Source organism: Tenrec ecaudatus, chromosome 16 (genome assembly GCF_050624435.1).
Source record: "Tenrec ecaudatus isolate mTenEca1 chromosome 16, mTenEca1.hap1, whole genome shotgun sequence".
NCBI classification, from domain to species: Eukaryota; Metazoa; Chordata; class Mammalia; order Afrosoricida; family Tenrecidae; genus Tenrec; species Tenrec ecaudatus.
The window spans coordinates 15,202,449-15,229,299 of record NC_134545.1 but is presented as its reverse complement, the minus strand read 5'-3'; the positions used below and the strand labels follow the sequence as shown (position 1 = coordinate 15,229,299).

Sequence of the window (26,851 nt, the reverse complement as noted above, 5' to 3'; positions counted from 1 at the left end):
GAGAGGGGAGGGGTCCCATCCTGAACTTGGCCCCACCCCCCAGCAGCCTTTGGAGCAGCCCCAGTGAGAAAAACCCATCAGAGTTGGATATCTTTTTCCTGGGTATCTGTCATTCATTCACAAGCGTCTTTTATTTCAAGAAGAAAAAAAAGAATCCCTTTTATCACCCTCATGAGGCCACCAGGATCATTGGGCGGCTTGCTGAAAAGGAGGTGGGTGACCAGCTGCAGTGAGCCAGCATGGGGTACTCTGGCCTGTCCCCCTGAGGTCTGTAGGCATGGGCAGCCCTGGCCTGGCCTCCCCGAGGTAGGTGCAGGGTAGTCGTGGGGAGCCCTGTTTGCAGCCAGGGATGCCCAAAGCTGAAGCAGAGTCTGGAGGGAGCACCACACACTTGAGACAAGACTGGATCTAGAAGTGAAGGCCAGAGGGCTCCTTAGAGGCAAGTGTGGCGGGGCTTCATGTCGCCAACTTTGGACATGTCAGGAGAGGTCAGTCCCTGGAGCAGGACATCACCTTTGGTAAAGTGGAGGGACAGCGACAAAGAGGAAGGCTCTTGAAGAGACGGACAGACACCGTGGCTGCAACGATGGGCTCAGACCTAAGGACAGTGGTGATGAGGGCGCAGGACCAGGCGGTGTTTCGTTCAGTCCCACACAGGGCGCTATGGGTCGGGAACAACAACGCCACCTCATGAGGAACCGCATCACACTCACGTCACCTGTTTGTTTCTGCCTCCTGAGCATGGCCTCTGGGGGACGCAGCATGACAGGTGTGTCTCAGGAATGGCGCAGGCCTAGGCTCAGCATCCCTTAGGTGTCCCCTGGCCTGGCCCACCCTAGTGAGGAATGGAGCCGTCACCCTTGATCTCTGCACTAGGGCATGGTGGCCAGCCAAGCCCCAAGAAGACACTGGCAGGCCCAGAGCCCAGTGGGGACACAGGAAGGCATCAGGGGCACCTGCAGGAGGGCCCGGGCCGCAGCAATGGCCTCCAGCCCCGCACACGACGAGGGTCTTTGTAAAGCAGCCTGGACGTTGCTCTCTCATCCACTCACCCCACACCTTAGCCTTCCTCGGGCCCGGGAGGTCATTCCAGAAAGACGTCTGGCTTCCCTTAGAGCTCCGTCCACAGTGAAGCCCAGGCGCTAGACCCCAGGACAGTGGTGTCTGAGTCAGAAAGGGCACTGGGGGTGCTGGCAGGAACGGGGTCCTGACTCTCCTCCTAGCACAGAGTGGTCGGTGCCTTCAGACCCTCAGCAGCAACCGCCACCCGCAGGAGCCCTAGTCCTGTCCACTCCATTGCGCGCCCATTGGATCCCATGGAAGGGACCCTCGCAGGAGGCTGCTGGGTGCCCAGCTGCAGGGACGGACCCCGGCATGGGCTCAGTCACACGCTTTTCAAGTGAATGACTCCGAATTCGGTGAGGAGGGCCACGACCAGGAAGCCCAGGTAGAAGAGGAGCAGGCAGCTGCCGTAGGTTTTGCTCAGCTGGAAGCACTGCATGGGGACCGAGATGAGGGAGAAGACGAGGCTGAGCCCCAGCGCACCGGCCAGGACCCACACCAGCAGTCCGTCGGACTCCACCTGGGGAGGGCGGGAGGACAGAGGGGCTGGGGCAATGCTCACCACAGTTCACCCCCTCTAGCTGCACCCAAAGGACCACCCAAGGGCTGGCCAAGCTCAGGGCTGGCTCTGGGACACGGCTGTCCCAGCTTGAGTCACCCAGTTCTCATCATCTCAGAAACACGGAAGCAACCAGCAAAGGAACTTCCTCTTCCCACTTCAGGAGTTCCACATGCCGTGTGCTTCTCCACCCGCCCCCCCTCAGTCTGACGAAGTTACGGTTTCATAGGCACTTGATACTGAACTCTAGTTATTGGTGTTTGAGAGCAATGCCCATTACTTACTGTGAGATGCAGCCCAAACCAAGAGGATGAATGGGTGGTTAGATGGTTGAATGGTGGGCATATGGTTCAATAGGTGAATGGATGGCAGATGGTTGAATGGGTAGGTAGATCAATGAATGGGTGATAGAAGGATGAATGGGTGAGCAGATAGTTGAATGGATTGTAGACGGACGAATGGGTAGGTAGATGGTTGAGTGGCTGGGTAGATGGTTGAATGAGTGGGTAGATGATGAAGGGGTGGTAGATGGTTGAATTGGCGGTAGACAGATAAATGAGTTGGTAGATGGTTGAATGGGTGGGTAACTGGATGAATGGTGGGAAGGTGGTTGAATGGGTGGGCAGATAGTTGAATAGGTGGTTAGATGGATGAATGGATGGCAGATGGTTGAACGGGTGGGTAGATCAATGAATAGCTGGGTAGATGGATGAATGGGTGGGTAGATGGTTGAGTGGCTGGGTAGATGGATGAAGGGGTGAACAGATGGTGGAATGGGTAGGTAGATGGACAAGTAGGTGCTGAATGGTGGGAAGCTAAGTGTTCTCTATTAACGACTCTTTCAAGGGTTTGGGTAAAGTTTCCCAATGTCGGGGACGTCTTTGTTTTCTGATGACATGGGACACACACACATACAGGTAAGAACTTCTAAAAGCTTATGGGAAAATACCATTATCTTCATTCTATTTGTCCATGAACTTTCTGAAGCCATATGTATGTATGTTTTATAGTGCTGGTCACACCATTGCAAGTGTGGCCTAAGTGTGGCAGACAGGACTGCTCCACGGGGTGTTCCTGGCTGTGAGCTTTCACTGAAGTAGATTGTCCCCCTCCCGGAATCCCCTGTGCCCTCTGGCTCGGGGTTCCAGACTGAGGTGTAAACCAGCCTTGGGCCCCACCTGCCTTCCCCACCTACCTAGCCTGGTTGGGTCTGTACACTGATCTGTCTTGTGTGGGGTTTGGTCTGACCTGAGCAACATGTTTTAGAAAAAGCTCCCCAAATATCTGGGTCTCTCCTTCCCTAGGGAAATCAGACTCTGCGGCCACAAGAGACCACCTGAATCCTCTACTGCCTTTCACCCCCTGCCTGCCCCCAAGTGTCTCCACTGGGAACCCCAAGAGAACACTGTTTCTGAAGGAGGCCCTGGGCTCCCCACAGTAGCTTCTTCAAAATGCAGATTCCAAGTCCCCACCCCTTGGGCCCAGGGGGTCAGCGGGTCTCCTGCATCCCAAGAAACTGTTAGGTACCCCTGAAATATAAGAAGCTCTGCTGCTCAGTGTGTTCCAGAACCTTCTCCAAACTTGGGCTCTCCCCTCCCAGTTCTGGGCTGGCTTCAATGGGGGTATTGGGAGGGGTGTGTCTTCCCTCTTGTCACCATAACGCCCATATGGGCAGCATTGGGATATGATATTCGGCCTGTCCCGTGCTTCATGCACGTTGATTCTGGACACTTGGTAGGTGTCATTGACCTCATATTCCAGATGAGGAAACTGAGGCGCAGAGGTGTGCTAACTCCCCAGCTCTCACAGCAAGGCACTTAGGAGAGGGGGGGACCTCGGGCCTCCCTCCCTGGTACGTGGGCACATATGGTCAAGCCCTCTGTGCATAAGAAGCAAAAAACATTCCCTGGGTCATGGACTGCGACCCCGTCTCCTCCTCGGCAAGTGGGGATTGCTGAGACCTGCAGGGGCTCCTGGGTCCGTGGACCAGAAGAGAGCATTTCATGGAGGCCCCTTCTATAAGTTTCTGGCCACTCACCTTCACCTCGGGGTGGCCCCTGGAGATCTGGAGCAGGCAGCCCAGCCCCACGCCCACCAGGATATCTGTGGTTTGATTCAGGAAAGTGTCTCTCAGCACAGGGCCCCCAGCTGCTCCCTCGACAGGGCCCAGCCCTGGGGCTGGGTGTGTCACTCAGCTTTTGGAGTGCCTCTGGAGTGGAAAGTCTTGGATTTCTGAGACTTGATGGGAGCAGACAGTCTTGTCTGTCTCCCGAGGAGGAGCAGCTGTGAGGTCCGGGCTGCCAACCTTGCAGTTAACTGGTGACCACACCACGTGAGCTCCTGGCTAAGGTGGTTTTGCCTCCACTGCAGTGCCCTCTCCTGGTGACGTAGTGGTTGCACCGGGAGCTAACTACGAGGTCAGTGGTATGAAATCACCAGCCATTGGGGCCCGTGGGAGAAAGACAAGGCTTCCTACTCTCCTAAGGAGTTGCAACTCTTCTCGGAAACCCACAGGGGGAAGCTCTACCCTGTCCCAGGAGTCACTGAGTCGGAATCGCCCCGGAGACAGTGCCTGAGCAGACCCCTTCGTTGTGAAACACGGGAAGGGCTGTGCCTGGAGCGCTTTTGAATGAACAGCCTAGGCAGTCCCTGGGTAGCCAGTGAGCCCCAGCCCTCGGCTGTGCAGAAGTCGAATCTGTGCATTGTCAGGCGCACCCATTGAGCTCGGTTTTCTGCTCTGGGCACAAAAATACCTTCGTATGGAAGCATCTTTAACACAGAACAAGGAGGGGGCTTCGAAAAGCTGGGAACCATCTTCTGTACCTTAAACGTGTAATACAGAAGGGCTATATTCCCCCAAGTGGGTGATGCTGCCCCCCCCAGGGGGTGCTGGAATGATGGATGTGGGAGGGGGATTATGCTGCAAAGACAGATACCTATACTTTATCCTGGATGACTGGCGCTAGTACGAATGTTTTTCATTGCAGGGCGGAGCGCCAAGTGTGTTTTTAAAGTGGGCCAGAGGCCAAATCAGTTTGGGAACCTGTGGTTTCCAGGGTTGGTTTGTGAGTCTCTCGGATCCCACAGACTCGCTGGATTTCCTGTCAATCACCACAGTCTCTCCCGCTTGCTGGACTTGGCCGCCTGCTGCTGGACACGGTGGCCCGAGGGGCTGTTCCCGCTCAGGCGTCACCCCAGCCTCCTTTAACATACAGTGGAGATTTCAAGAGTTTAGAGACAGGAAGGCAGGCCCCCACGTCCACTCTTCCTCCATCACACTGGAAGTGAGACCTACACGCCCAGCTGCCTGTGCCCACAATTTCTCCCCAGGCCAGGGTTTGGCACTCTAGCCTGCAAGCCCAAATGGGACCCTACAAATAAAGTTTTATTGGAACACGGCCACGCATGCCCTTTCACGGCTCCTTTATCTTTGGCTGCGCTGACCGGCTGAATCCCACGGTCAACTGTCTGGCCCTCCAGACCAAGGGAGGCTATTCTCTGGTCCTTTATGCAAAAGTCGGCCGGCTTCTCAGAGAGAAAGCGGCATGTCCCTGCAATCCTCGGGCACCCGTATGCTCACCACCAGGGTGTCTGCCAGCACTGCCTGCCGAGTGCGGCCGGGCGCGCGCACTCTCCCCACCCCACCTCCTTAGGACAGTCCTCCCAACTGAGAGAGCCAAGCCTCAGGGTAGGGCAGGGGTCCTGCCCACGGCTCCCACACTGCCAGCCCCTCAAAGGATACTAAAGATGATGCCGCCGAAACAGGCTGAGAACGCCATCCGTGGGTAGCCCTGGCGGGCCAGGGTGAGGTCCGAGAAGGCATCTGTGAAGGAGGCAGGGTGTCCTTGGGTATGGGTGGCCACCCCTCCTTCTCATTTGTGCCCTCCCACCCATGGCTACTCAATCAAAAGGGAGTGGACTTGTGAGCCTGGCACTAGCAGATGACAGCTAGAGGGGGCCCTCTGTCCAACCCACTCCTCCCCTGCTCCCCCTAGAGGCCACTTAGGGGAAGGGGGAGGTGGGCTTGGTGTTATCCCCCAGCCCCCTTGTTGTTTGGATGTTCTCGTATGGTGTACCACCTGACCAGCCATGCCCGGCAGCCATGGCTAAGGGCATGGGTATGAGTGTGAACACCTGCATGCCATGCACCTGCTCAGCTCAGCTGTCTACCACGGGCCCTCGCCCTGTGTGAACTCTAGGGAGTCGCCACGTGGCCACTTGTCAGAGAGTGGAAAGCGTCCGGGGCCACTCAAGAGCCTCCGGGCCCTGGTGTAGCCCACGGCCACCTCAGTTCAAGTGACAGTGGGTCCCCAGTGCATGCCCTGGGTGGCCCTGCGCAAGTGCAACGGACATGGTTGAATTCAGCCCGCAACCCAGCCCTATCCCGAGTCGGGTACCCAGAGGCTCACTCACCTCCAATGCTGTTCCCCCAGGCCAGCAGTGTTAGCCCGAGGACTGTGTTGCTCAGGCGGAAGACGATGCCCAGCGACCGCAGGAGGTTCACCACCTCCGTGGCGGCTGCGTTGATCCACAGGGCGCTGGTCAGGAAGCCCAGGAAGGCAAAGAGCTGCGGAGGGGACAGAGGGGGCGCCGGTGAAACCAGCGCCAACACAGGTCCAGGCAGAAGCTCAGGGAGGAATGTGCCTACTGCATTATGCACAATGGCCCCACACTGGAAGCAATCCCAACATCCGCTCACAGATGAACGGACACCCAAGGGGCCACCCATGTGGGCCACAGAGAGAAAGGAGGTTCTAGACTTGGGCTGCGCCACGGCTGAGCCTTGCGAAGGCTGTGTGCTGGGGAAGAACCCCATCCGTGGGTCCACCTGTAGGACTTAACCCAGCAAGGTAAACCCAGAGAGACAGAGCATGCTCGCCTTGTGCGGGGAGACTGGGGGAACTGGAGGAACTGGGGAAGGGCAGCCCTAAGATAGGTAAAGGGTGTGGCGGGTGCCGGTGCAGCTAGTTCTGACCCACAGTGACCCATGTACCCGGGCCGGTCCTGCAGCCCCCTCACGGTGGTTGTGTTTGAGTCTGACATTGTAACCATTGTGTCCTGTCACTCCATCTTGCCCCCTTCTTTGCTGACCCTCCCCTACCCCGGCATGACGCCCGCCAGAGAGCATGCCCAAGGTCGGTGGCTTAAAGTCCAAGGTCAGGGGCACGTGGTGTCTTTCTGGGGCGAGGAAAAGGTCCTCACATGGATGGTGGCGATGGTGATACAGCTCCAGGAACAGAGACCTCTTCCAAAAACCTACTGAAGGCTGGACTTCAGACGGGTCCAGTGTATGCTATGTAACTTTGCATCTCAATTAGAAACAGTTACACCCCCCGCCAACACCCCAAATCCAGTAGCAGGTAAAACAATGCTCCGTGAGGAGTTTTTAAAACATGAACAAGATCTCAGAAGAGGGATAGAAAGCTCTCCAGGACACTAAAGTGTTTCCACCCTAATGGTTGGCAGCAGGGACAAGGAGTGAGTGAGGGCTGGCCCAACCCACTGCCCAGGGGTGCAGGCAGGACACACAGCTCCCTCTCTCGGCCCTCGGAGGGAGTCAGACCTACCCAGTGAAACCTGGGAATTTCGCCGTTGGATGTGACCGAAAAGGTCACGGCCGCCAAGGCTGTGCCTGCAATGACCACCACGGCCCAGACGGGGAAGAGACCGCCGATCTCATAGATGCCATCTGCGAGGGAAGAGAAAGGGCACTGGTACCCTCCCCGGCCCCGTGAGGACAGGATAAGCCCACTCACACCCGGCTGTCATGCACAAGGCCCTAATGCCTCCCATGCCCCCGACGGGTCTCTCCTGAGCACTCTTGGAGGATGTGGGGGAAGTGAGACACAGCCCCAGCCCCTCAAGTTCCTGTCACGTCGGACAGAAAAGGCAGACGGGAGAAAAACAGAAGCTATCCAACATTCGCTATTTTCTGCCACCTCAAAACTAATCAAACAAACAAACCAAAACCCGCTTTTGCCATCGAGCCGACTCTGACTCTCAGCGACCCACTCGGGCAGGGTAGAACCGCCCCTGTGAGTTTCCAAGACTGTGACTTTTCATGGGAGTAGGAAGCCTCGTCTTTCTCCCACAGAGCGGCTGGCGGTTTCGAACTGCTGACCTTGGGCAGCCCAACGCATAAGCACTGGTGCAGCCCAAGCCCTGGGCCAGTCTGTTGTACTCTGCCCTAAAGGGTCTATCTGGGTTGGAACTGTCTCGAGAGCAAAGGGTTTGGTTGGCTGGATCCTCACTGGCTCTGAAAGGGTGTTTTGTTTTTCTTTTGCACACCTAAAAATTACAGAAAGGAGTTGAAGACAGAGTTCCCCCCCCTTTCTGGCCCATTCAGGGCGATCTCCAGGGGCCATTCTGACTTTCACTGTGACTGTCTCAGAGGCAAGTGTTAGGAAAGTATTAGGAGACCCTGGACCATGGGTGGTTGGGGGTGCTTCCTGAACTGAGCATGTATTCAACAGGAAAGGAGAGGGGAGGCTCAAATGCCAGCAGAGGCCAGCCAGGTCACCCTACTTAGGACAGAGGGGACAGTGAGGAGCAGGCAGTAGGCACCCCACTCCCCTGGGGGCAGCCCCTCTCAACTGCTGACAGTTTCTGGCTCAGGAACGAGACCAGACCTTGAGAATTCCCCAGCTGGGTTTTAAGTGACATCAAAATCTAGAGACTGCACCAAGGCTGATAAGCCCGAGGGAGGGCCTGATTGGTGGGCTACCAGGTTGCCTCCATCTGGGACTGCCTGTGGACCAGCTGAACAGCTGTTCGCCACTGGGGCCCTTACTGTATGTCTGAGAAGGATCCCAGGGGCCACCATGGCTTAGCTGCCCACCAAAATGTGGATGGTTCAAATCCAGCAGCCAGACCGAGGTAAAACAACATGGTAGTCTACCAAGATTTCCTTGGGAATCCTCCCGGGCAGTTCTATTCTGCCCTCTCCCCTAGCTAGGAGACAGAAGCAACTTGATGGGGTAAGGGTGGGGGTGGGGAAGGGGTGGAGGAAGGGATGGGTGCGGGCAGGGGGTGGGCACATCCAGGATCCTGCTCCTGACCCAGGGCCCCCCGCTGGTACGGTTGAGAAGAAAGGTCTAGGCAGGGTCGGGCGGTGGCGGGGAGGGGGTACTCACAGGCCCCCGACTGCAGGGTGAGCACACAGAGCAGGGGGCTAGTGAGCAGGTGCAGGCAGTTGAGGGGCCGTGTCCAGTTCCGGTCCTCCTTGTCCGGGTCCACGACGGGCACGGTGAGGAGCAACATGAGCTCCACGGGCAGCTGTCGAGTGGCCGAGACAGGAGGGCAGCCTCAGCCATGCGGACAAGGCCGCCCGTGGGAGCCCCCGGTGTGGGCGGGCACCAGGAGGACGTGCCTTCGGTTATAACAACTGACCCCTGACGTCATGGCTTCTAACACACGTTTCTTCCCTCACACTCCTGGGGCACGAGTCCCCAATCGGGGTTCCCTCCTGAAGACTATAGGGGAGAATCCCTCCAACCAGCCCACCAGGATGGCCCTTGGCAGCTAACAAATGGAAAGGCTGGTGGTTCAAGCCCAACGGTCACTCCAGGTAGCCAGAGGCATCTATATAATTTACAATTTAGAACCCCCCTAGGGCAGTTCTATTCAGTCCGATGGGATTCGTGAGTCAGAAGTGTTTGTTTTTTTAAGAGACTAATCGCATTCTCTGGCTTGTGACCCTGTTTCCCCATCTTTCCACACCTCCTTCTCTGCTCTCCTACTGCCTCTTTCTTTCACAAGGTTGCTATGATCACTCTAATCCTCTAAGGAGTCCTGGTGGCATGGTGGGCTATGTACTGAACTGCTAACCAGAAGGTCAGTGGTTCGAACCCACCAGCCGGTCTGCAGGAGAAAAAGAAGGCTGTCTGTGACTAACCTCGTAAAGATTTAGACTCAGAAACCCAAAGACTCAGGGAGTTGAAATCCTCTCTGTGCCAGTGAGTTTGGCAGGGCTGATTACATCGGAATTCCATGAACCCACTTGACTATGGGTTGAACAGTTGGCAGTTCAAACCCGCCCTTTGGTAATCTGCTTCCCAATGGCTGCAGCCTTGAAAACCCTGTAGAGTAGCCCTCCGGTGGGTGACACCGATGGGTCTCCGTGAGCTGGAATTGGCTGGGCAACAACACCATGAGATATGTATCATCATGTGACACCATACATGCATGATGTTCTGCAGGTGGGTTATCTGTGTGTAATTAGGCAGTCTTGTGCATGTGGAGAGCATCAGATGGTGTGACATACTCATACATGTCTCCTATGGTTCTGTTTCTCCAGCAAGTTCTGTCTGGCACACTGCCCTACTCCGGCCCTCACCCTAGCCCAGTTCTCCATCAGCCTCCCAGTCAAAGTCCCTACCTCCTCCCTTTGTCCCTGACAGACACCATCTTTCCTTCATAGCATGCAGAGTCCCAGCCCCAGCCATCTGCCAAATTTCAACACCCAGTTTCCCCATCAAGCCCCAGGGGGTGGTCACAGCAGACCCTGGCCCCCTCCCCTGTCACTGAGCAGGTGAAGGTTGGGCAGTGCTGTTGTGACACCGTGAGTCCGTCCCGAGGGGCCCCCCTCTCTTACCTTGAACACTTTGAGGACCCGCCAATAGACCGACTTTCTCCTCCACTTCCTGTAGTCCAGCGGGTTAAGGGCTCTGGCCAGGATCTGGGCTGTGGTCTCCTGTCTGGGGAGCATTGGCCGGAACTCATCCCCTGAGTGTGTGGGAGGGACGGAGGATGAGGAGACAGGTGGCTATGCCTGGCTCAGCCTTCAGGAACCTTTTCCCCCACCCCCACCCACTAGTTCACGCAATGGCCCAGACAAGCCAGCCCAGGGCTCAGTGGGGTTGGCTGGGAGCCTCCCTGCTGAGGCTCATCTCCCACCCCCGCTGGGCACAGCCGCTTGACTCACTATAGTCATAGCTGTTGGTGTTTGAAGACGCCTGGTCATCCTCGGAGTCTGAGAGCAGCTCTGTAGGGGAGAGGGGTGCACATGGGAGTCCAGCTAACAAGGTCCCCCACCGGACACCGCAGTGGGCAGTGTCCAGGGGGTAAGGATCCATCCAGGCCGGCCCACTCTGGATTTCTTAGCCATTTCCAAGGTGGTCTTTGGGTCTGGGAGCACAGAGTTCGAGTCCCGGCTCCCTCTCTTGCCCTCTGGCCTGAGAGGGCCTGACCTCTTGAATTTGTTTCCTCATCCAAGAAAAGAACAAAGTGCTTTCTCAGCCTCCATGTGCTATAGAGCAGGGCATGGTGAGATGACGTACACGCCAGCAGATGGAGAGCACTCCCTAAGTCACACACATGTGTGAGGTACCTGTGCACGTGTGTGCCCTGTGTGAGCCCTTGTGTGTATTTGTGTATGTGTAAGTGCGTGTGTTGCATAAGGTGGCATAGTGCTTGTGTATTGGGATGCTAAATTCAAGGTCAGCAGTTCGAAACCACCAACCTGCTCCAAAGTAGGTAGATGAGGCTTTCTACTCGCATAGAGTTACAGTCTTGGAAACCCACAGGGGGAGTTCTGCCCTGTCCTACAGGGTGGTAGTGAGTCGGCATTGACTCGACGGCAGGGAGTTTGTTGTCTTTTAGTGTGTTGTATATGTACTTGTGTGTGTAAATGAATTTATGAATGCATGTAACTGTGCATGTGTGTTATGTAGGCATTTCTATGGCTGTGCATATGCATTGAAGCATGTGGTACTTATGTGTTTGTGTAAGTATTCGTGTGATGTGTATATATGTGTGTGTTTAATTATATACATATTTTGTGTGTGCATTTTATATATGTTGTATATGTACTTGCAGATGCCTACATGCGTGTGTCGTACATGTATCTGTGTAGATATGTGTTGAATGTGAGTGTGCATGTGCACTGTGTGCATGTGTATATGTTTGTGTGTTGTGTATTTGTTTTGTGTGTGTAGATGTGTGTGGTATGCGTGCATATGCAGTATGTTTTGCATATGTATTTGTGTTTAGATGTACATGCTTGTATGTTGTGTATTTGTGTGCATGTGTGTGTTGTGTCTGGATTTGTATGTGGTACACACCTTTGTGCATGTGTGTTATAGGCATACTTGTGGAAGTGCACAGACAAGAGACCTTCAAAAACTCAGAGAAGAGACTAGAAAGATGATGAGATTTCTGCAGAAGCTTTGAAGTCTGCATGTGTGCATATGTGTGCTGTGTACATGTGTATATGTGTGCTTTTGGTATGTGTGTGGTCCTATATGTATTTGTGTGCTGAACATGTATTTGTGTGAGGGTTTCATGTGTATCATGGTGCATGTATGTGTTGCACATACATGTATGTTTGCATCTGCATGCGTGGTGCATGCATTTGTGTGTATGTTGTGTATGCGTCATGCATGTATTTATGGGTGTTGCCATGTATGTAGGAGTATGCATATGTAAGTGTGTGTGTGTGCTGTGCATGTGTGTGTGTGAGTGGTGCCTGCATCTGTGTACACAGAGGTGCTGGATCTCATCCTAAGCAAAGCAGGGAGCCCCTGTAGAGGCCAAGCACCAGCCGGACAATGTGCCATAAGGACTCTGGGCAGCAGGGGAAGGGGACACTTTACCTGAGGCAAAAGCATACAGGTGGGTCCCCAGAAGCGTGGAGCTAAAGATGTCAAGGGGATGGGTTTGGCGGGACCGGAGAGCATGTCCTCACAGGAAAGGCAGCACAGTGAGGGACACAGTCCACCCACTCTTCCCCTCTGTCTCGGGTCTCAATTCAGCCCCTTACCTGGAGTGCCCGGCGTGGAGTACACCAGGGATTTTCTCCGCTGCCATCGGTAGAAACAGGTGCAGAGGACCACAGTGAGCACGTAGAACACGTAGAAGCCCAGGTAGCCTGCAGACCAGAAGGGCATGGGGGCGGGTGTCACTGTGTCCTTCATCAAGAGCCCAGAGAGCTGGCCCCATTAGTGCTGGCTGGACACCCGGCCGAGGCTGAGGTCCTGAGCCGCCATGCCCACTCCTCTCCTTCCTGGATCCATCAGCCCCACCCGCTTCTCCAACCCCGGCACAGAGAGACTGCTCAGAACCCCATTCATTCAGGCGCTATGATTTTGGGGGCCCCAGTCTAGCCCTCACTGCCCCCTGTCCCCTTCCCTTCCCACAACTCCCAGTCCGTGCATCCCCTAGAGGGGATGACATTTCCCACCAAGGCAGTTCCTGGGGGGTAGGGGTCTCAGCACTTCCCTATGGTACAAAGAACCAGACCAAACCCATGTTGTGACTCCCAAAATCTACAGGGAAAACCATGACAGGGAAATGGCCCCCAAGGTTTCTGAAGCTGCCATCGTGAAGGCAGGGGGTCACCAGGCCTTTCTGCCTCAGCATCACTGGGTGGTTCAGAACCAACAACCTTCAGCTGAGCAGCCGAGCTTTTGGGCCTCTCCACTGACGTCTCTTGCCTCCCCCAATACTGCCCTCTCTCCATGCTGTAGGAGATGACTCTCCAGCCATCCAAACGGAGTGTTTGCGGCCGAAGTCTGATGGTGGAGGTCAGCAGCCCAGCTGCACGGTGGGCTGGACCCCGGGCACATCACCCTGTCCCTGTCCCTCCCAGCTAACCGGCTGTGCAGCAGCTCTGCCACTTTGGCACACAGGGGCTCCGCTGGCCACCTCCCCGCCTCCCTCTGTGCCTGGGTCTCCTACCCATCAGCCCAGGGGGTATTCCGGCCTCACGGTGGCTCACCCAGGGCCCAGGCCAGTGTGACGTGGCCGACGTAGAGCGTGAGGAAGGTCAGGAAGACGGCCACCATGTAGAAGATGATGTCCCTGAGGAAGGGCCTGGAGGCGGCCAGGAAGGGCTGCAGGATGGCGATGCCACCGGCCACCACCGTGGTCACCAGCACACCGGCGCCTGCAAGAGAGGCCGCCTGTCTAGCCATCCTACCCCTGTTCCTGCCCCCTACCCCCGCCCCACCACCACCCTGTCCAGCTGACTCTCACCAAACAGTGCTCCGAAGGCCAGGCCTGCTGTGCGTGAGTCGGAGAAGGCTACCAAGGCACTGAAGATGTCGGGGGCCCCATTCCCAAAGGCCAGGAAGGTGACGCCATGGGGAGGGGTGCGTCAAGGAAGATTGGTGCAGGGGCTGCTACCCGTGCCGGGGGCGGGGGAACCCATCCTGTCTCCCCCCACCCTGCCCTCTCTCCCTCTGGGGAACAAAAGGATACTGCCACGTTGTGGGAGAGCCCCAGGGTGGTGGAAATGGCTGACAAGTTGGGGCAGAAACTACAGAGAGATGCAAGCAGTGAAGTGAGCACTCACAGAGTTCAGGGTGCCCCAGCCCCACCCCAGCCAGGCAGGGAGAGAATGCTCTCCTTCCAAGCAAGAGACCCGCATTCCATTCCTGGCCCATGCATTGCACGGGCAGCCACCACCCATCCGCCAGCAGAGCCTCTCGCGCTGAGTATGTTTCAGTGGAGTGCCCGGACCAAGTCAGACTAGGAGGAAAGGCCTGGCGATCTACTTCGGAAAATAACGAGCCAGTGGAAAATCCCAACAACCTGGTTTGCAATCCATCATAGTGATGGGGCAGGATCAGGCAGTGTTGTGCAGGTGGGGGTCCCTTTGTGCAGGGAAGGGGTCACCAGGAGGCAGGCCCGACCCCATCCTCCCTCTACCGGGCAGTCAAATAGCTAGGCCTCTGTGTTCCCATCTATAGAATGGGCCACACTCACAACTTGGCGGCAGTGACCCCCAAAATCAGGAACAGGTAAAGCAGCCAGAGAACCTGGTGGGAGGACCAGAGAGGGGCAGCGGTTGAGGGTCTGGTTGGGCCACCAGCGCCTCCCCTCCCTCCACCCCTGGCCTCCCCATGGGCGGGGCCTCACATAGAGGGTGATGACCAGAGGGAGGAGGAGGTAGGAGAAGAAGCAAAAGATGCCTTCCAGGTAGTCCAGGTATCCCCCATTGCTGTGGCAGTCAGGGTTGGTCCGGATGAAGGCACAGCGGTCAGACAGGTTCAGTTTACACACTTCCCGGCACTGCATGAAGTGGGGTGGGGGGTGTCAGGGGGCTGAGATTGAAGATGACTAGGCCAGACCCATCCACGCAGCTGAAGACCACCCCGCCTAGTCTGGTCTCTAAGCCCCTTTGCCCAAGTCTGTTCTGACTCCCAGAGACCCTAGAGGCGGGCTGACCCTGCAGCTTTCCCAGGTAGTAGAACTTTATAGAAGTAGAAAGCCTCGTCCTTCTCCCTCTGAGTGGCTAGTAGGTTCAAACCACCGACTTCGTGGTTAGCAGCCTGGCTTGTAACCCCCTATCCTTCTGTACAGCAGCACTAGAATGGAACTTGGTCCCTGTCAGCGGAGACTCTACAAAGGAAGGGAGAAGTCAGTGATGATGCCACCTGGAGGTGGCATCCTGAACTGCAAAGCCAATGGCTCCTTGTGCACCCATTAAAGTGGGGCACGACGGAAGAAAGGAAATACGCTTGAAACTGGAAAAGAGAAACCCGTCAAAAGAAACCGCGCTTAAAATGCACACGTGAAATTCGTGAATACACGCTTGTTGTTCAGAGCTCCAGCCAGACTCTCCCTGCCGTCTGTAACCCCCGCCTCTCTCTAGCGGTCCTGCCACCATCCCTTTGAAGCACATCCTCACAGACACTTCTCGGTTCTGTGACATTTGTAGATAAAACCGAGCAGATGGCTGTTGAATCGATTTTGACTCATCGCAATCCTTACGGGGCAGCGTGGAACTGCCCTGTGGGCGTCCCAAGGTTGTCAATCTTCACGGGAGCCGACTGCCACATCTTTCTCATGGGTGATTTGAACCACCCAGCTCTCGGTTAGCAGCCAACTGCTTCACCGGGGTGCCGCCAGGGCTCCGGACGGTTTGTACATGTCCCTCTCTGGAACACCTGTTGCCATCAATCTCAATTTACGAAGACCCTGTCTTCGTGTACGTTAACATAGAACTGTGTTCCGTGGGGGCTTTCAATGGCTGGCGTCGTGAGAAATCGATCGCCCCGTCTTTCTTCCAAGGTCAGCACCCTCGTGTGTTAACGCTCCCCAGTCACTGACTTTGATGGACAGAACTGGATCCATCCTCGATCTCTTCTTTGGGCCATTTGCTTTCCCCACTCAGTCCTTTGTCCAGGTTTCCCGGACAAGGCCCTGTTCTCAGCCGCAATGACTGCGTGATCCCTAAGTGCCGGAGAATATGCCGTGTGAAGGGTTAATCTCATCACCCCCATTCTACAGATTAGGAGAGTGAGTTCCGGAACAGGAGATTCTCTCCGGAAGAGTGGTGATTTAAACCCAGATCCCTTGAGGCCCCTGGGGCCTTGTCCACACTCCCCAGGCTCACGGTAGAAACATTGTAGCAGCATTGTAGGATTTCACAGTAGGATAGAACATCACGGGGGTGACCTGCTCCCTGCCTGTGGGCCCTTATCTAAGTGTAGTTTTTTTGTTTGCTATTTTTCCCCTGACGCTGCCAATGCTGCACTTCCTTGCACATGACCTGAACGCATGAGAGAATATTGTGACCGGGAGCATTCTAGAAGTGAAAGTGTTGAGTCAGAGGCTGGGTTCCTCCTGAAGGTGACTTAGAGGCCAGGACCCAGAGCAGGCTGTGGATATGTGGTGTGTGGGGGGTGGGGAGAGGAGGATGGAGAGTGGGAATGGGTTCGCGTAAGGCCTCGCTGACTTAAGAGGGGGGGTCTGGCTCCAGCCACAGAGCACCCCAGCTTTCCTGACCCGCAGGGGCACCCGCCCAAGAGGCTGGGTTTATAACTGCCGGTGCCACAAACCACTTTCCTGTCTATAAAATGCATCCGATGGCATGTACCTTCTTTACTCTGCAGCCCATGGAGGAGATATTGGCTGTCCTCCATGAGAGAACCGCAGCACGTCATTTCCGACCACCCCCCCAACCCCGCCTGGCTCCCCCGCAGTGCATGGGGCCCTGGGGTCGTTCTGAGTCACCCATTCACCTTCACACCAAATCCTCCCCCTGGCCTTTCCTCCCCTCACACACAACAGGGTGGCATGACGCAAGCTCCCCGCGAGAGCCCTATCTCAACAGATCTGCCTGCACCTGCCCAGGCAGGACGCCAACGTGCCTCCCAACTACTCCCACTCTGTGCCCTGCTCCGTGCTCTCCATTGAAGCTGGTGCTGCCACCATCCCCAGCACCCTGCAGCATCCCTGACACCTCTCTTCCTGACCACACCCTTCAGTCCTCCTCTGCTCACTCCACCTCCAACATTTATCCCCAAACCCACCACTACTCCCCCAGTGCAGGGGCCTCCCCATTGCACGTTCTGCTGTTCCCCCTGCCCCCTTGCTCCTCCCATTCACCCCCAGCAGTCAGAGTCCTCCCTAAAAAAGTTAGATTTATGTGAATGAGGGAGGGCAGAATGGAGACTCAAAGCCCATCTGTAGACAATTGGACAGCCCCTCACAGATGGGTCACAAGGAAGAAATGAGCCAACGTGCAGGATAGCACCAATGAAACATACAACTTTCCTCTAGTTCTTTAATGCTTCCTCTCCCCCCCCCCCACTATCATGACTCCAATTCTACCCTACAAATCTGGCTAGACCACAGCGTGTACACTGGTACAGATAAGAGCTGGACTTACAGGGAATCCAGGACAGATAAAGCCCTCAGGACCAATAATGAGAGTAGTGATACCAGGAAGATAAGGGGAAGGTGTGGGGAGAAAGGGGGAACCGATCATAATAATCTACATACAACCCCCTCCCAGGGGGATGGACGACAGAAAAGTGGGTAAAGGGAGTCAGTTCTAGGTATAAGAGATGAAAAAAAATTACTAAGGGTTCCTGAGGGAGGCAGAGTGGGACAGGGGGAAAATGAACTGATACCAAGGGCCAAAGTAGAAAGATAATGTTTTGAAAATGATGATGGCAACATATGTACAAATGTGCTTGACACAATGGATGGATTGTGATAAGAGCTGTAAGAGCCCCCAATTAAATGATTTTTTTAAAAAAAGAAAACTGAAGACACAAAAGACTTAGCTCTGACTTTGACCTTTCTCTGCTAAACATGCTCCATTGGTTCCCCACTGTCATACAACGATTTTAACTTTCTAGACTCAGACCTTTTGTAATCTGATTATGACTACCTCTCCACCCTCATTTCAACACTCTCTACCCTCCCCTCACCCTAGCCCAGCCACCGCTGACCTCACTGTCCAAGAAAGAAACATGTCTGCCCCAGGGCTATTCCACATGCTGGCCTCTCTGCTGGGCAATGCAAAAATGTCTTCCTCTCTCGCCCTTCAGGGCTTCATTCTCATGTTATTTCCCCCAGCAAAGCCGTCTGTGACCACCCAATCCCAAAGAGCTGGAAATGCCCTCTTCCTGCTGCTGCCCCTGCTCCTTATCAATTGACCTTGTTCTTTATCTGTCTCCCCAGGGGTCTGCCAGCTCCAGGAGGGCGGGTGCTTCAGAGCAGACACCCTTCCCCCATTGAATGTGTCCCACTTGACCTCCGCTTCCCGTCTGGATACTCACATCCACCACATGGATCTGGTTCACACCTGCTGTCAGAAGCAGGGGGCTGAGAGGGACCCCTGTGGATGGGCCCCCAAGCCCTGCTTCGAATACCACCTCTGCCATCAGCCCCAAGGGGGCCCCTGGCCTCCCTGGCTGCTTCCCCTTTTGCAGTAGTTCAGCTCCAAACTGCCAGTGGCCTGCGGGGTGAGGGTGAAGGAGAACCTTGTCAGGACCCGCTGCCATCCCCTTGCCCTGGCCAGAAACCACATTCTAGATTAGGTACCTCCCATCTCCCTAGGTCTGCCAAAGATGTTGCCACAGAAACCCCCAGTCCACCCCTTCAGGCCCAGTCCAGTCCCTGGAACCAGGAGAGCAGGGCTGGAAGGGGCCTCCTACGGGATCCACAGACCATGCCTCAAAGACAAGCTAGGCAGGGGGGCATGGGGGTGGGGACTTGGCCAAATGAGATAAACCCTTAAAATGAGGAAAGAAAACCTTCTTCTGAGGACAGGCTTGGCCTCTGGCCCCCAGGGAGGCTAGCTCATCACCTTTTTGGAGAAACTAAGCAACACTGACCTGGGAACCCTGGTGGTGTATCCGGTGATGTGCTGAGCTGCTAACCACAGGTCAGGGTCAGTAGTTCAATACCATCCCCTGTTCCTCCGAAGAGAGACCAGGGTTTCTACTCCCGCGAAGCGTGACAGTCTCTGCAGTTGGGAAACAGCAGCAAACCCAGCTAATAGCACTGGTTCGTTTGTGGGCTTTTCCGGATTGTAATTCTTTGCACAGCTGTTTCTCAATAGCTCAATGTCCCGGCAACTGAGGGTGATGGGATAAGGGGAGAAGACAGGCAGGGGGAGACAGACAGACAGACAGACAGATAGACAAGTGTTTCCCCTGCACTCCTTCCTCACCTGTGCAGGAGAAGAGATTGGCTCTTCCCTGGTTCCTGTCTTCCTCCTATGACTCACCGGGCACCACCTTAGAATGAACACCCCGTTTCCAATTTGCACTCAGCTGCTTACAGGCTGTTCAACTTAGGCGGGTGACAGCGCCTCTCTGAGCCTCTGATTCTTCATATGAAAGATGGAAGTCAATGTTGGCCACAGTGGGGGCCGGAGGGGGTAAACAACAGGGGTTCAATGAATGCTCAGTCCTTTGCCTCTCCCTTCGCCCCTCCCATTGCACTTCTGTCCTGGAATAAATACAGCCAGAATGTTCCTTAGAGGTAGGGAGGGCGAGACGTCGTCCGATGCACTTTGGACGTGTCATCATGAGGGGTTCACGAAGGGCTTCCCGTTTGGAAAAGTACAGGGGCGGCCGGAAAAGAGGGAAACTGTCCGGATGGATGGATGGGCAGACACAGCCGCTGCAACAATAGGCTCACACACCATAACAGTTGCGAGGCTGGCGCAGAGCGGGGCGGTTGTCCCCCGTGGGTCTCGAACTGGCACCGCCTCCTGTCCCCAAACTTGAGAATCAGAGCTTGTATCTGTCTCTTTCCCTGGCCGCCCGACGTCTTAAACTTGGGCACCAGTGAGCACTTCCTGAGCGCCTTCGGGGTGCCTGTCCCGTGCGGGGTGGCCGACTAGCTAGGAAAGGGCGGTGGTAGGAACCTGGGAGACCCCGGGGAACCCCTTTGCTCGGTCACCAAGTTCGCACAGAGAAGTTGAACTTGGGGTCCCCCGGTCCCGGGGAGACGCCCTGGCGGGCGGGGAGGCTCCTCTTACCTCGGGCCGAGTTGGGCTCGCGCACTCCGAACCTGGGCTCCGTCGGACCTCAGGCCTTTTCGCCAACCCCTCTCGCTAACCCTTAAGGCCAACCTTCCGCCACCAACACCGCCCCGTGCCGGCGCCCCGCCCGCGGCAGCGTCCCGGGACCCACTAGCCTCTGCAGGCCCCGCCCGGCCCCGCCCTAGAAACCCCGCCTCCAGCCCCGCCCACACCCCGCCCCTTCCCTTAAAGGCACAGTCGCCGAGGAGGCCCCGAGGGTCTTGCCCCCCTCTCCTCCTCCGCCCTGTGCCCGCCCGTGTGGTGCTTGCTGTCTTGCACCACAAGGAAGCTGAAACGAAACTAGCGGGGTGCAACTCCTGACCGCGGGGTGGGCTGGAGGATATCAGCTTTGGGAACTCTGGTGATAGTTTTTGAGGTCCTGGGACACACCCCTCGCCACCATCCCCCCATCGCCCCACCCAGCCACCCCCAGGGATCTGACCGCAGATGTCTGTATTTGAGAGGTTCGCATTTCCTTCTCTGACAGCACGGCTTATCAAATAAAAATATGACACGCTGGGTAAAGTGGGGGAGTTTCCCCAGCCTCCTGAGCAAGCTCTGGTCATCCGCCTGCTTTTCCTCTGGTCAAAAGTAGGGATAGTGGGCAGGGGCTAGGGCTGGGGAGGACGAGGCTGGGCCAAGTGTCCCCTCTTGGGCCCCTCCAGCTCTGCCTCTTTGCTCTTAAGGGGCTTTCCCCTAGAACGATGGTCGGTCCCTGCCCAGACTCACTCCTATCACATCTCACTCAAGTGTGGGGGGGAGGGGTGCTGCTTCCACATCTATCTGCCCAGGACCCCTTTCAGACTTAATCTTGGACTCTACCCCTCCTTACTCCTCTCCCTTTGGCCCCTGAAGTGCTCCCCATTCTCTCTACACAGTAGGCACTGGCAGCCTCTTCTCTACTCCTAAGCCCCTTGAGAGGGGGGACCCCAGTTACCATGGGGGGAATCCTGGTTCCTACCAGCCCTCTGTATGTCAGGGTAGAATGTGTTCCAAAGGGTTTCTGAAAGTGGGGTGTTTGTTTGTTTTTCGGCAGTAGGTCTCCAGGTCTTTCTTCCAATGCACTCAAATCTGAGTGAACTCAAATCTAATTTTTCGTTAGCCTTTGGGCACTGCATCCTTTGCACCACCCCACCCCCTCCCAGAGCCTTCCCTCAGCATGCCACCTCCCTGTTCCACAGGACAAACTCTAATAATTCACGTTGCCAGGTCCCAAGCCACCCCCTCTGCATAACCTTGCACGCACCCTCTCATATGTAGCTCATCCACCCCGGTCGGGTTCCTTACCTTCCCGGCACACGTGCATTCTCATCTCTGGGGTGTAAGGCGTGGTTGTGCCACCAGCGTATCTTGGGAATCCCAGCATGCTGTGCATCCTGGGGCAAGACTCCTGAGCTCTCTGAGCCCCAGTTCCAGACCAGTAAAATGGGGACGATGCCAGGAGGACTCGCCCCATGATGTCTTTGCATGACGACCTATGATGCTGTGTGTGAATTCATAGCAGTTGTGAGGCTGGCGCAGGGCGGGGCAGGGTTTTGTTCCCCTTAGGGGGGGCCACTATTGTTGTCAGTATCTTATTATTATGATTATTATTAATACTGCAGTGTGGTGACTTAGGAGCCCTGGTGGCATAGCGGGTATGCATTGGCCTGCTAGCCTAAAGATCGGCAGTTCGAAACCACCAGAGGCACTGTGGAAGAAAGGCAGGGCTTTCTAGTCCTGTAAAGAGTTATAGTTTAGGTGCTATAACAAAGTGTAGTGAAGAAAGTAGGTGGTGCCCAGCTATCCAGTGGACGTGTCAGGGGGCTGTAAAGGCTTGTTTTCAAACAAGCAGTCATCCAAGCAAGGAGTCAACTAAGTCCACCCAGAAGCCAACCAGCCTGTGTTCCCCAAAGGTGACAATTACACAATTTGAATCTGGCGAAGGGAAAGTATCAGCTAAAACGATAAACAGCCAATTTGTAGCCGGCGATGGAGGGAGGAAAGTGGGAGCCTGAAACCCATCTGCAGAGCATCTGGTCAGACGGAGCGGCTGGCAGATCCCCCCGAGCCACAGGCAAGAGTCTGGAACAGCCTGACTCTCAGGCGGAGACCACCGTCATCTCGAAGATGCAGACTCTAACTAGATGCTGGGCCAGGAGACCTCCTGACCGACCCGACCTGGGCTGGTTCTGGGTGTAAGTGTCTCTTCCTTGTTCCATGACAGAAATGTCTTCCCTGTTTCTTTTTTAATGTCCATGGGGGTCTTTTCTTTCTTACTCATTATTTGTATTTTGGTCTTTATATTATGATTTTATCCTGACCACCTGATTTCGATGTTGTGTTTTATTGTTTCTGTTGGGTTCCCCAGTTTGTGATGCGCTGGAGGAGTGGATGCATAGTGCTAATAACTGATACGAGGGGTGATAGGGGACGCAGGGGTGGGGGTGGGTGACAGGGAGGGAAAGGGGATTTCAGGAATGAAAAATGAAGGGGGGAGGGAGCACTGGAACTGACTGACTGCACAACTCATTTTAAAGGTGATTTAACCATGGGCGGGGGTGTACTAAAATTGATATGACAATGATTGTACAATTCTCCATGAGATGATTGAACCATTGAATTGTATGGTATGTAAATTTTGTGCCAATAAAACTGTTATTAAAAAACAAGATAAAATTACAAGCTTAGCAACTCACAGGGGCAGTTCTGCCCTGTCTTATGGTGTCACTATGAGTCGGCATCCACTCGATGGCAGTGAGTTAGGTTTGGGTTTGATGGTGACTTCTGGGTCCATGACCCTCACCACCTGGGATCCTCTGAGAGCAGGGCTCAGCCAGCTACTCCCCGGATCCAGTCGGATCCAGTCACCAAGGAATTGTGGGCAGGGCTAGCTGCCCCTCAGCTCTCCAGCAGCTTGGAAAGGTGGATCCAGCTTGCCTGAGTTTAGTACCCAAGCCCTTCTTCCGCAAAGGCCAGCTGGAGAGAGGGCTCCTATCTCTACCTCTCTGGTTCTCATGGTCTGGGGGTGGACAGGTGGGTGTGTGTGTCTGTGAGGGGACCCAGAAATGACCCAGCATGGAGAGCAATCACTAGACTCAGATGGGTGAGACAGACAGGGCCCCGGGCCCTAAGGGATGGGAGCCTCTGGCTCACACCGCTCTGGTGAATGGTGACCCCTGTAGGACCCATTTGTGGGCTGGGAGAGGTCATCTTGTATTGTGGGAGCAACCTATTTTTTTTTAATTAAATAATGCTTTAGTTTGTTTTTAGTGCAGATTTACACAGCAGGTTAGTGGTGTTGGTTCCAGGTTTTATTCCATTCCCCAGGTGGAAATACCTCCACGGTCCTTGGCCTATTAAGTGTGCAGTACCATTACGCAGAAGCTTGCAGTCTTGGGAGACTGACCAACGTGTGAGCACAAAGCAGGCACATTCTACTGGGAAAATGGCACTGATAGACTTGGTTGGCGCAGGGTTGCCACAACCCTCCAATTAAAACCATTTCCGTGAAGTCCAGTAAAGTGAAGTGCAGAAAGAAAGAATGGGAAATAAGGTGTGCCTCTATGAGTGTTTCTGTGGGGCCAGAACGGAGGAAGGGCTCAGCTGGGCGGTTTTTACTAGACTCTGTGGTTGCAGTCGATTGGTAGCTGGGGGCTGCCTGGGCATTACATACAGTTGCCGGTCCGTTCTCTGGGCTAAGGCCACGTGAGCTCATTTCTGAGCCCAGCAGCCTCAGGGCAGTAGCGTGCTCCTGAGAGGCGCAAGGGTTTCAGGAAACAAGTGGATGCCACGGGATCCTGGATGACTGGATGAGGAAGTGACACTTGCGTGACATAGTTACGGGTCTGCCTAGAGTCAAGGAGCAGGAACCTAGACTGGCCTCTCCATGGGAAGTGTGTCAGAGTCCCGTCAGGGTACGTGAGGTAAGACCCGATGTGGTTACATTTGGAGCACAAGGTCTGCCGCCGTGCCTTATTCCACGGGTTCGATGGTAGCGGCAGTTAGGTGCGGTTGGGTCGACTGTGACTTAGAGCAGCCCCTGTGTGAGGGGCAGAACTGCCCCCCAAGTGGCTTTCTAGGTGAGACTTTTTACAAAGACACATCACTGGTCCTTTCTCCCTTGGGGTCACCAGATGGATGGAAACTGACAGCCTTTCTGTTAGCAGCCAAGTGCTTAACCACGGCACCCCCGGACTCTTAATGGTGGATACTTCGGCGACTTGAGGTCCAGTGAGGTCAGATGGACTTAGAAGTTAGAGATGCAAAGGATTCACCAATCCCAGGAGGTGAACAGTGACATTCTGCATCGTCCAGGAGCTGGTCCTGTCCAGAGTATCTTTCTTCTTCTAATATTTTACTGTGACTAGAAGGAAGGCTTACCTGTCCTCTCAGCATCTCATGAACAAGCCCCAAGCCAATAAAAACCCGTAACGGTGGGGGAAGGGAGACAGCGATCGGTGTAAGATATGAAAATAGCAAAAATTTATAATTTATCAAGGGGTCACGAGGGGAGGGAGGGAAAAAAGAGGAGCTGATACTAAGGGCTCGATAGAAAGTACTAGAAAAGAATGATGGCAGCATGTACAAATATGCTTGATACAATTGATGGATGGATTGTGATAAGAGCTGTAAGAGACCCCAATAAAGTGATGTCTTAATTAAAAACAAAACAAAACTCAGAACGGCTACTTCTTTAATGAAGAGGAATCCCTAGGCACAAATAGATCATGGGCTCGGTTGCTAACTGAAAGGTTTGAAGTTAGAATCCCCCCTCCCCCAGAGGCCCCACAAAAGACAGGCCTGGGGATGAGTTCCTAAAAGTCCATCCATAAAAGCCCTCTGTGGAGCACGGTTCCATCTTGGTAGGCACGGGGATGCCTAGAGTCAGAATCGACTTGACCGCACCTGGTTTGGTTCTGTGCTAAATCCATTGTACAGAGTTGACAGTGTGCTTGTCTCTTTGACCCGGCCCCTTCCTTCATGGGGTAAGGGATCCAGCGATCTCTATTTTGAAAAGGAGGACAACTCAGGCTTGGGGAGACGGAGGGGCACACCCTCCTGGGAGGTGACAGAGATTGGGTTGGCAGCGAGGTCGGAGCCACCCTAATGGAGTCCCCTTTGCCAGCGCAGTTGGGGAGCCTGACTGCATTCACAGCGGAAGGCCAGGTCTGCCTGTGACTCAGCATGCCTGTTCAGGAGGCTCAAGGTGTGGGCGGCAGCTCTGGGACAAAACAAGGTGTTAGGAAGAGAAGCAGTCACTGGTAAGGAGAACTTAAAAGAGGAAAGAGCAGGGATAGCGTAGCTTTCACTATTAGCCTAAAGGCTAAAAACTCTGGCTCTACCTGATTCTGAAACTTGGAAAGGACCTGGAGCCCCACCTTCAACCAGTGAGAGTCTCCCCTTGATCACGGACAAACCAAATCTATTCCCATCGCCCGGCGAGTCGATTCTTCCTCATAGTGACCCTATAGGATGGCATTGAGCAGCCGCCATAGATTCCAAATCTGTACATTGGAAGCAGACGGCCACATCTGTCTCCTGCAGAGTCGCTAGTGGGTTCGAACCCTTGACCCTTCGGTTAGCACCACTAGGGCTCAGCTGTGGGCAAATAATCACACAGCTTAAACCCTCCCAGGGACAGGGAGCTCACCACCTCACAAGGCAGCCACTGACGGCAGTTAACGACCAGCTCACAGCTAGCTAGTACCCGTCCTGTGGACAGTTTCTCAGTGGTTTTTCTGGGGATGCGTCTCAAAATTCCTGGAAGACAATTTGGTCCCAAATTGATAAATGCCAATTTTACCAGTCTTGAAATCCTATTCTCCCCTTGAGCGTCCCCGTGCTGCTCCTGAAATTTTTCTGGAGTAAATTAAGAGACGAGTTGGGGAAGAGAGAGAGAGAGAGAGAGAGAGAGAGAGAATAGTCAGGCAATGTTTGGAGCACAGCAATGCTTACTACAGGGACCTCCCAGCTAGGCAAACACTGGAACAACGTATGTGCCCAATCATAGGGGACTAGGTCAGTAATGTACAAATAACCCCTCCACCACCCACACAGCTCGGTAAGACGTTTAACACCGTGAATCAGTGGCACTAAAACAATATGAAACACTAAAAATTAAAAAAAGCACTTAAACCCACATATACATTCAAACCCACATTTTATTTCTTACACACATCACTTATGTGTAGGTGTGGAAAACAGTCTAAAGAGACACACAAGCCCCTATAGCCAAGGGTTTCCCGGCTACTTTGTTGTGGTTTATATTCTTCTGTTTTGTCTCTAATGAATACCACCAGTTAGGTGGCCTTGGGTTGAGTGCCTTGGAGAGAATGCTGGGTTCAAACCTCTGACCTTGAGATCAGCAGCTTCAGTGGGTAGCCCACTCAGAACCTTCAGTGGGTAAGGGCTCCTCTTACTGACCCCCGCCCCACCCACCCACTCACTGCCATCAAGTCAATTCTAACTGACAGGGACCCTATAGGACAGGGTACTTGAACCTGTGGATTTCTGAGACTATACACCCTCATTTTTCTCCCATAGAGAAAAGGGCCTTACTGAGGGAGCTTATTTCGACATGACTTGTTTGGAATCAATCTGTGTATGCATTAATTTTAACCCAAAAAGTAATATATATTGTTAAGCATCTTGTGTGTGTGAGCATATATTTCTATATAGACATAGAGAGATTAATCAACTCTGACAAAATACTAGATATTGATGACAAGTGTATAGATATTTAGTTTTCCATTTTTGTAACTTTTCCGTTGATTTCAAAACTTGCTGATAACAAGGAGTACAAGGGGGAGGAAGGGGGAAAAAAAAGAGGACCTGATGCAAAGGGCTTAAGTGGAGAGCAAATGCTTTGAAAATGATGAGGGCAAAGAATGTACAGATGTGCTTTATACACTTGATATATGTATGGATTGTGATAAGAGTTGTATGAGTCACTAATAAAATGTTTTTTTAAAAAACCAAAG

General features: G+C 54.3%; 1 protein-coding gene across 5 annotated transcripts; it reads right to left on the bottom strand.

The window, feature by feature from the left end:
- Positions 1–90: 90 nt before the first annotated feature.
- SLC8B1 (solute carrier family 8 member B1) lies at positions 91–19,987 on the bottom strand. Of its 5 annotated transcripts, none has more exons than XM_075534881.1 (18): positions 19,848–19,987; positions 19,032–19,312; positions 18,694–18,824; positions 18,136–18,314; positions 14,480–14,632; positions 14,327–14,379; positions 13,820–13,877; positions 13,595–13,700; positions 13,338–13,505; positions 12,381–12,488; positions 10,545–10,604; positions 10,215–10,345; positions 8,755–8,896; positions 7,189–7,310; positions 6,035–6,188; positions 5,364–5,444; positions 3,660–3,724; positions 91–1,582 (listed from the first exon to the last, which is right to left on the bottom strand). In XM_075534881.1, exons 4-18 carry the CDS (start codon positions 18,238–18,240, stop codon positions 1,385–1,387), a joined length of 1,704 nt encoding a protein of 567 aa, XP_075390996.1. In that variant the 5' UTR covers positions 18,241–18,314; positions 18,694–18,824; positions 19,032–19,312; positions 19,848–19,987; the 3' UTR covers positions 91–1,384. The 5 variants fall into 5 exon arrangements, with proteins under 5 accessions (XP_075390996.1, XP_075390997.1, XP_075390998.1 ...); XM_075534882.1 differs by having other exon boundaries at positions 19,032–19,190; XM_075534883.1 differs by having other exon boundaries at positions 19,032–19,098.
- Between the last annotated feature and the right edge of the window lie 6,864 nt (positions 19,988–26,851).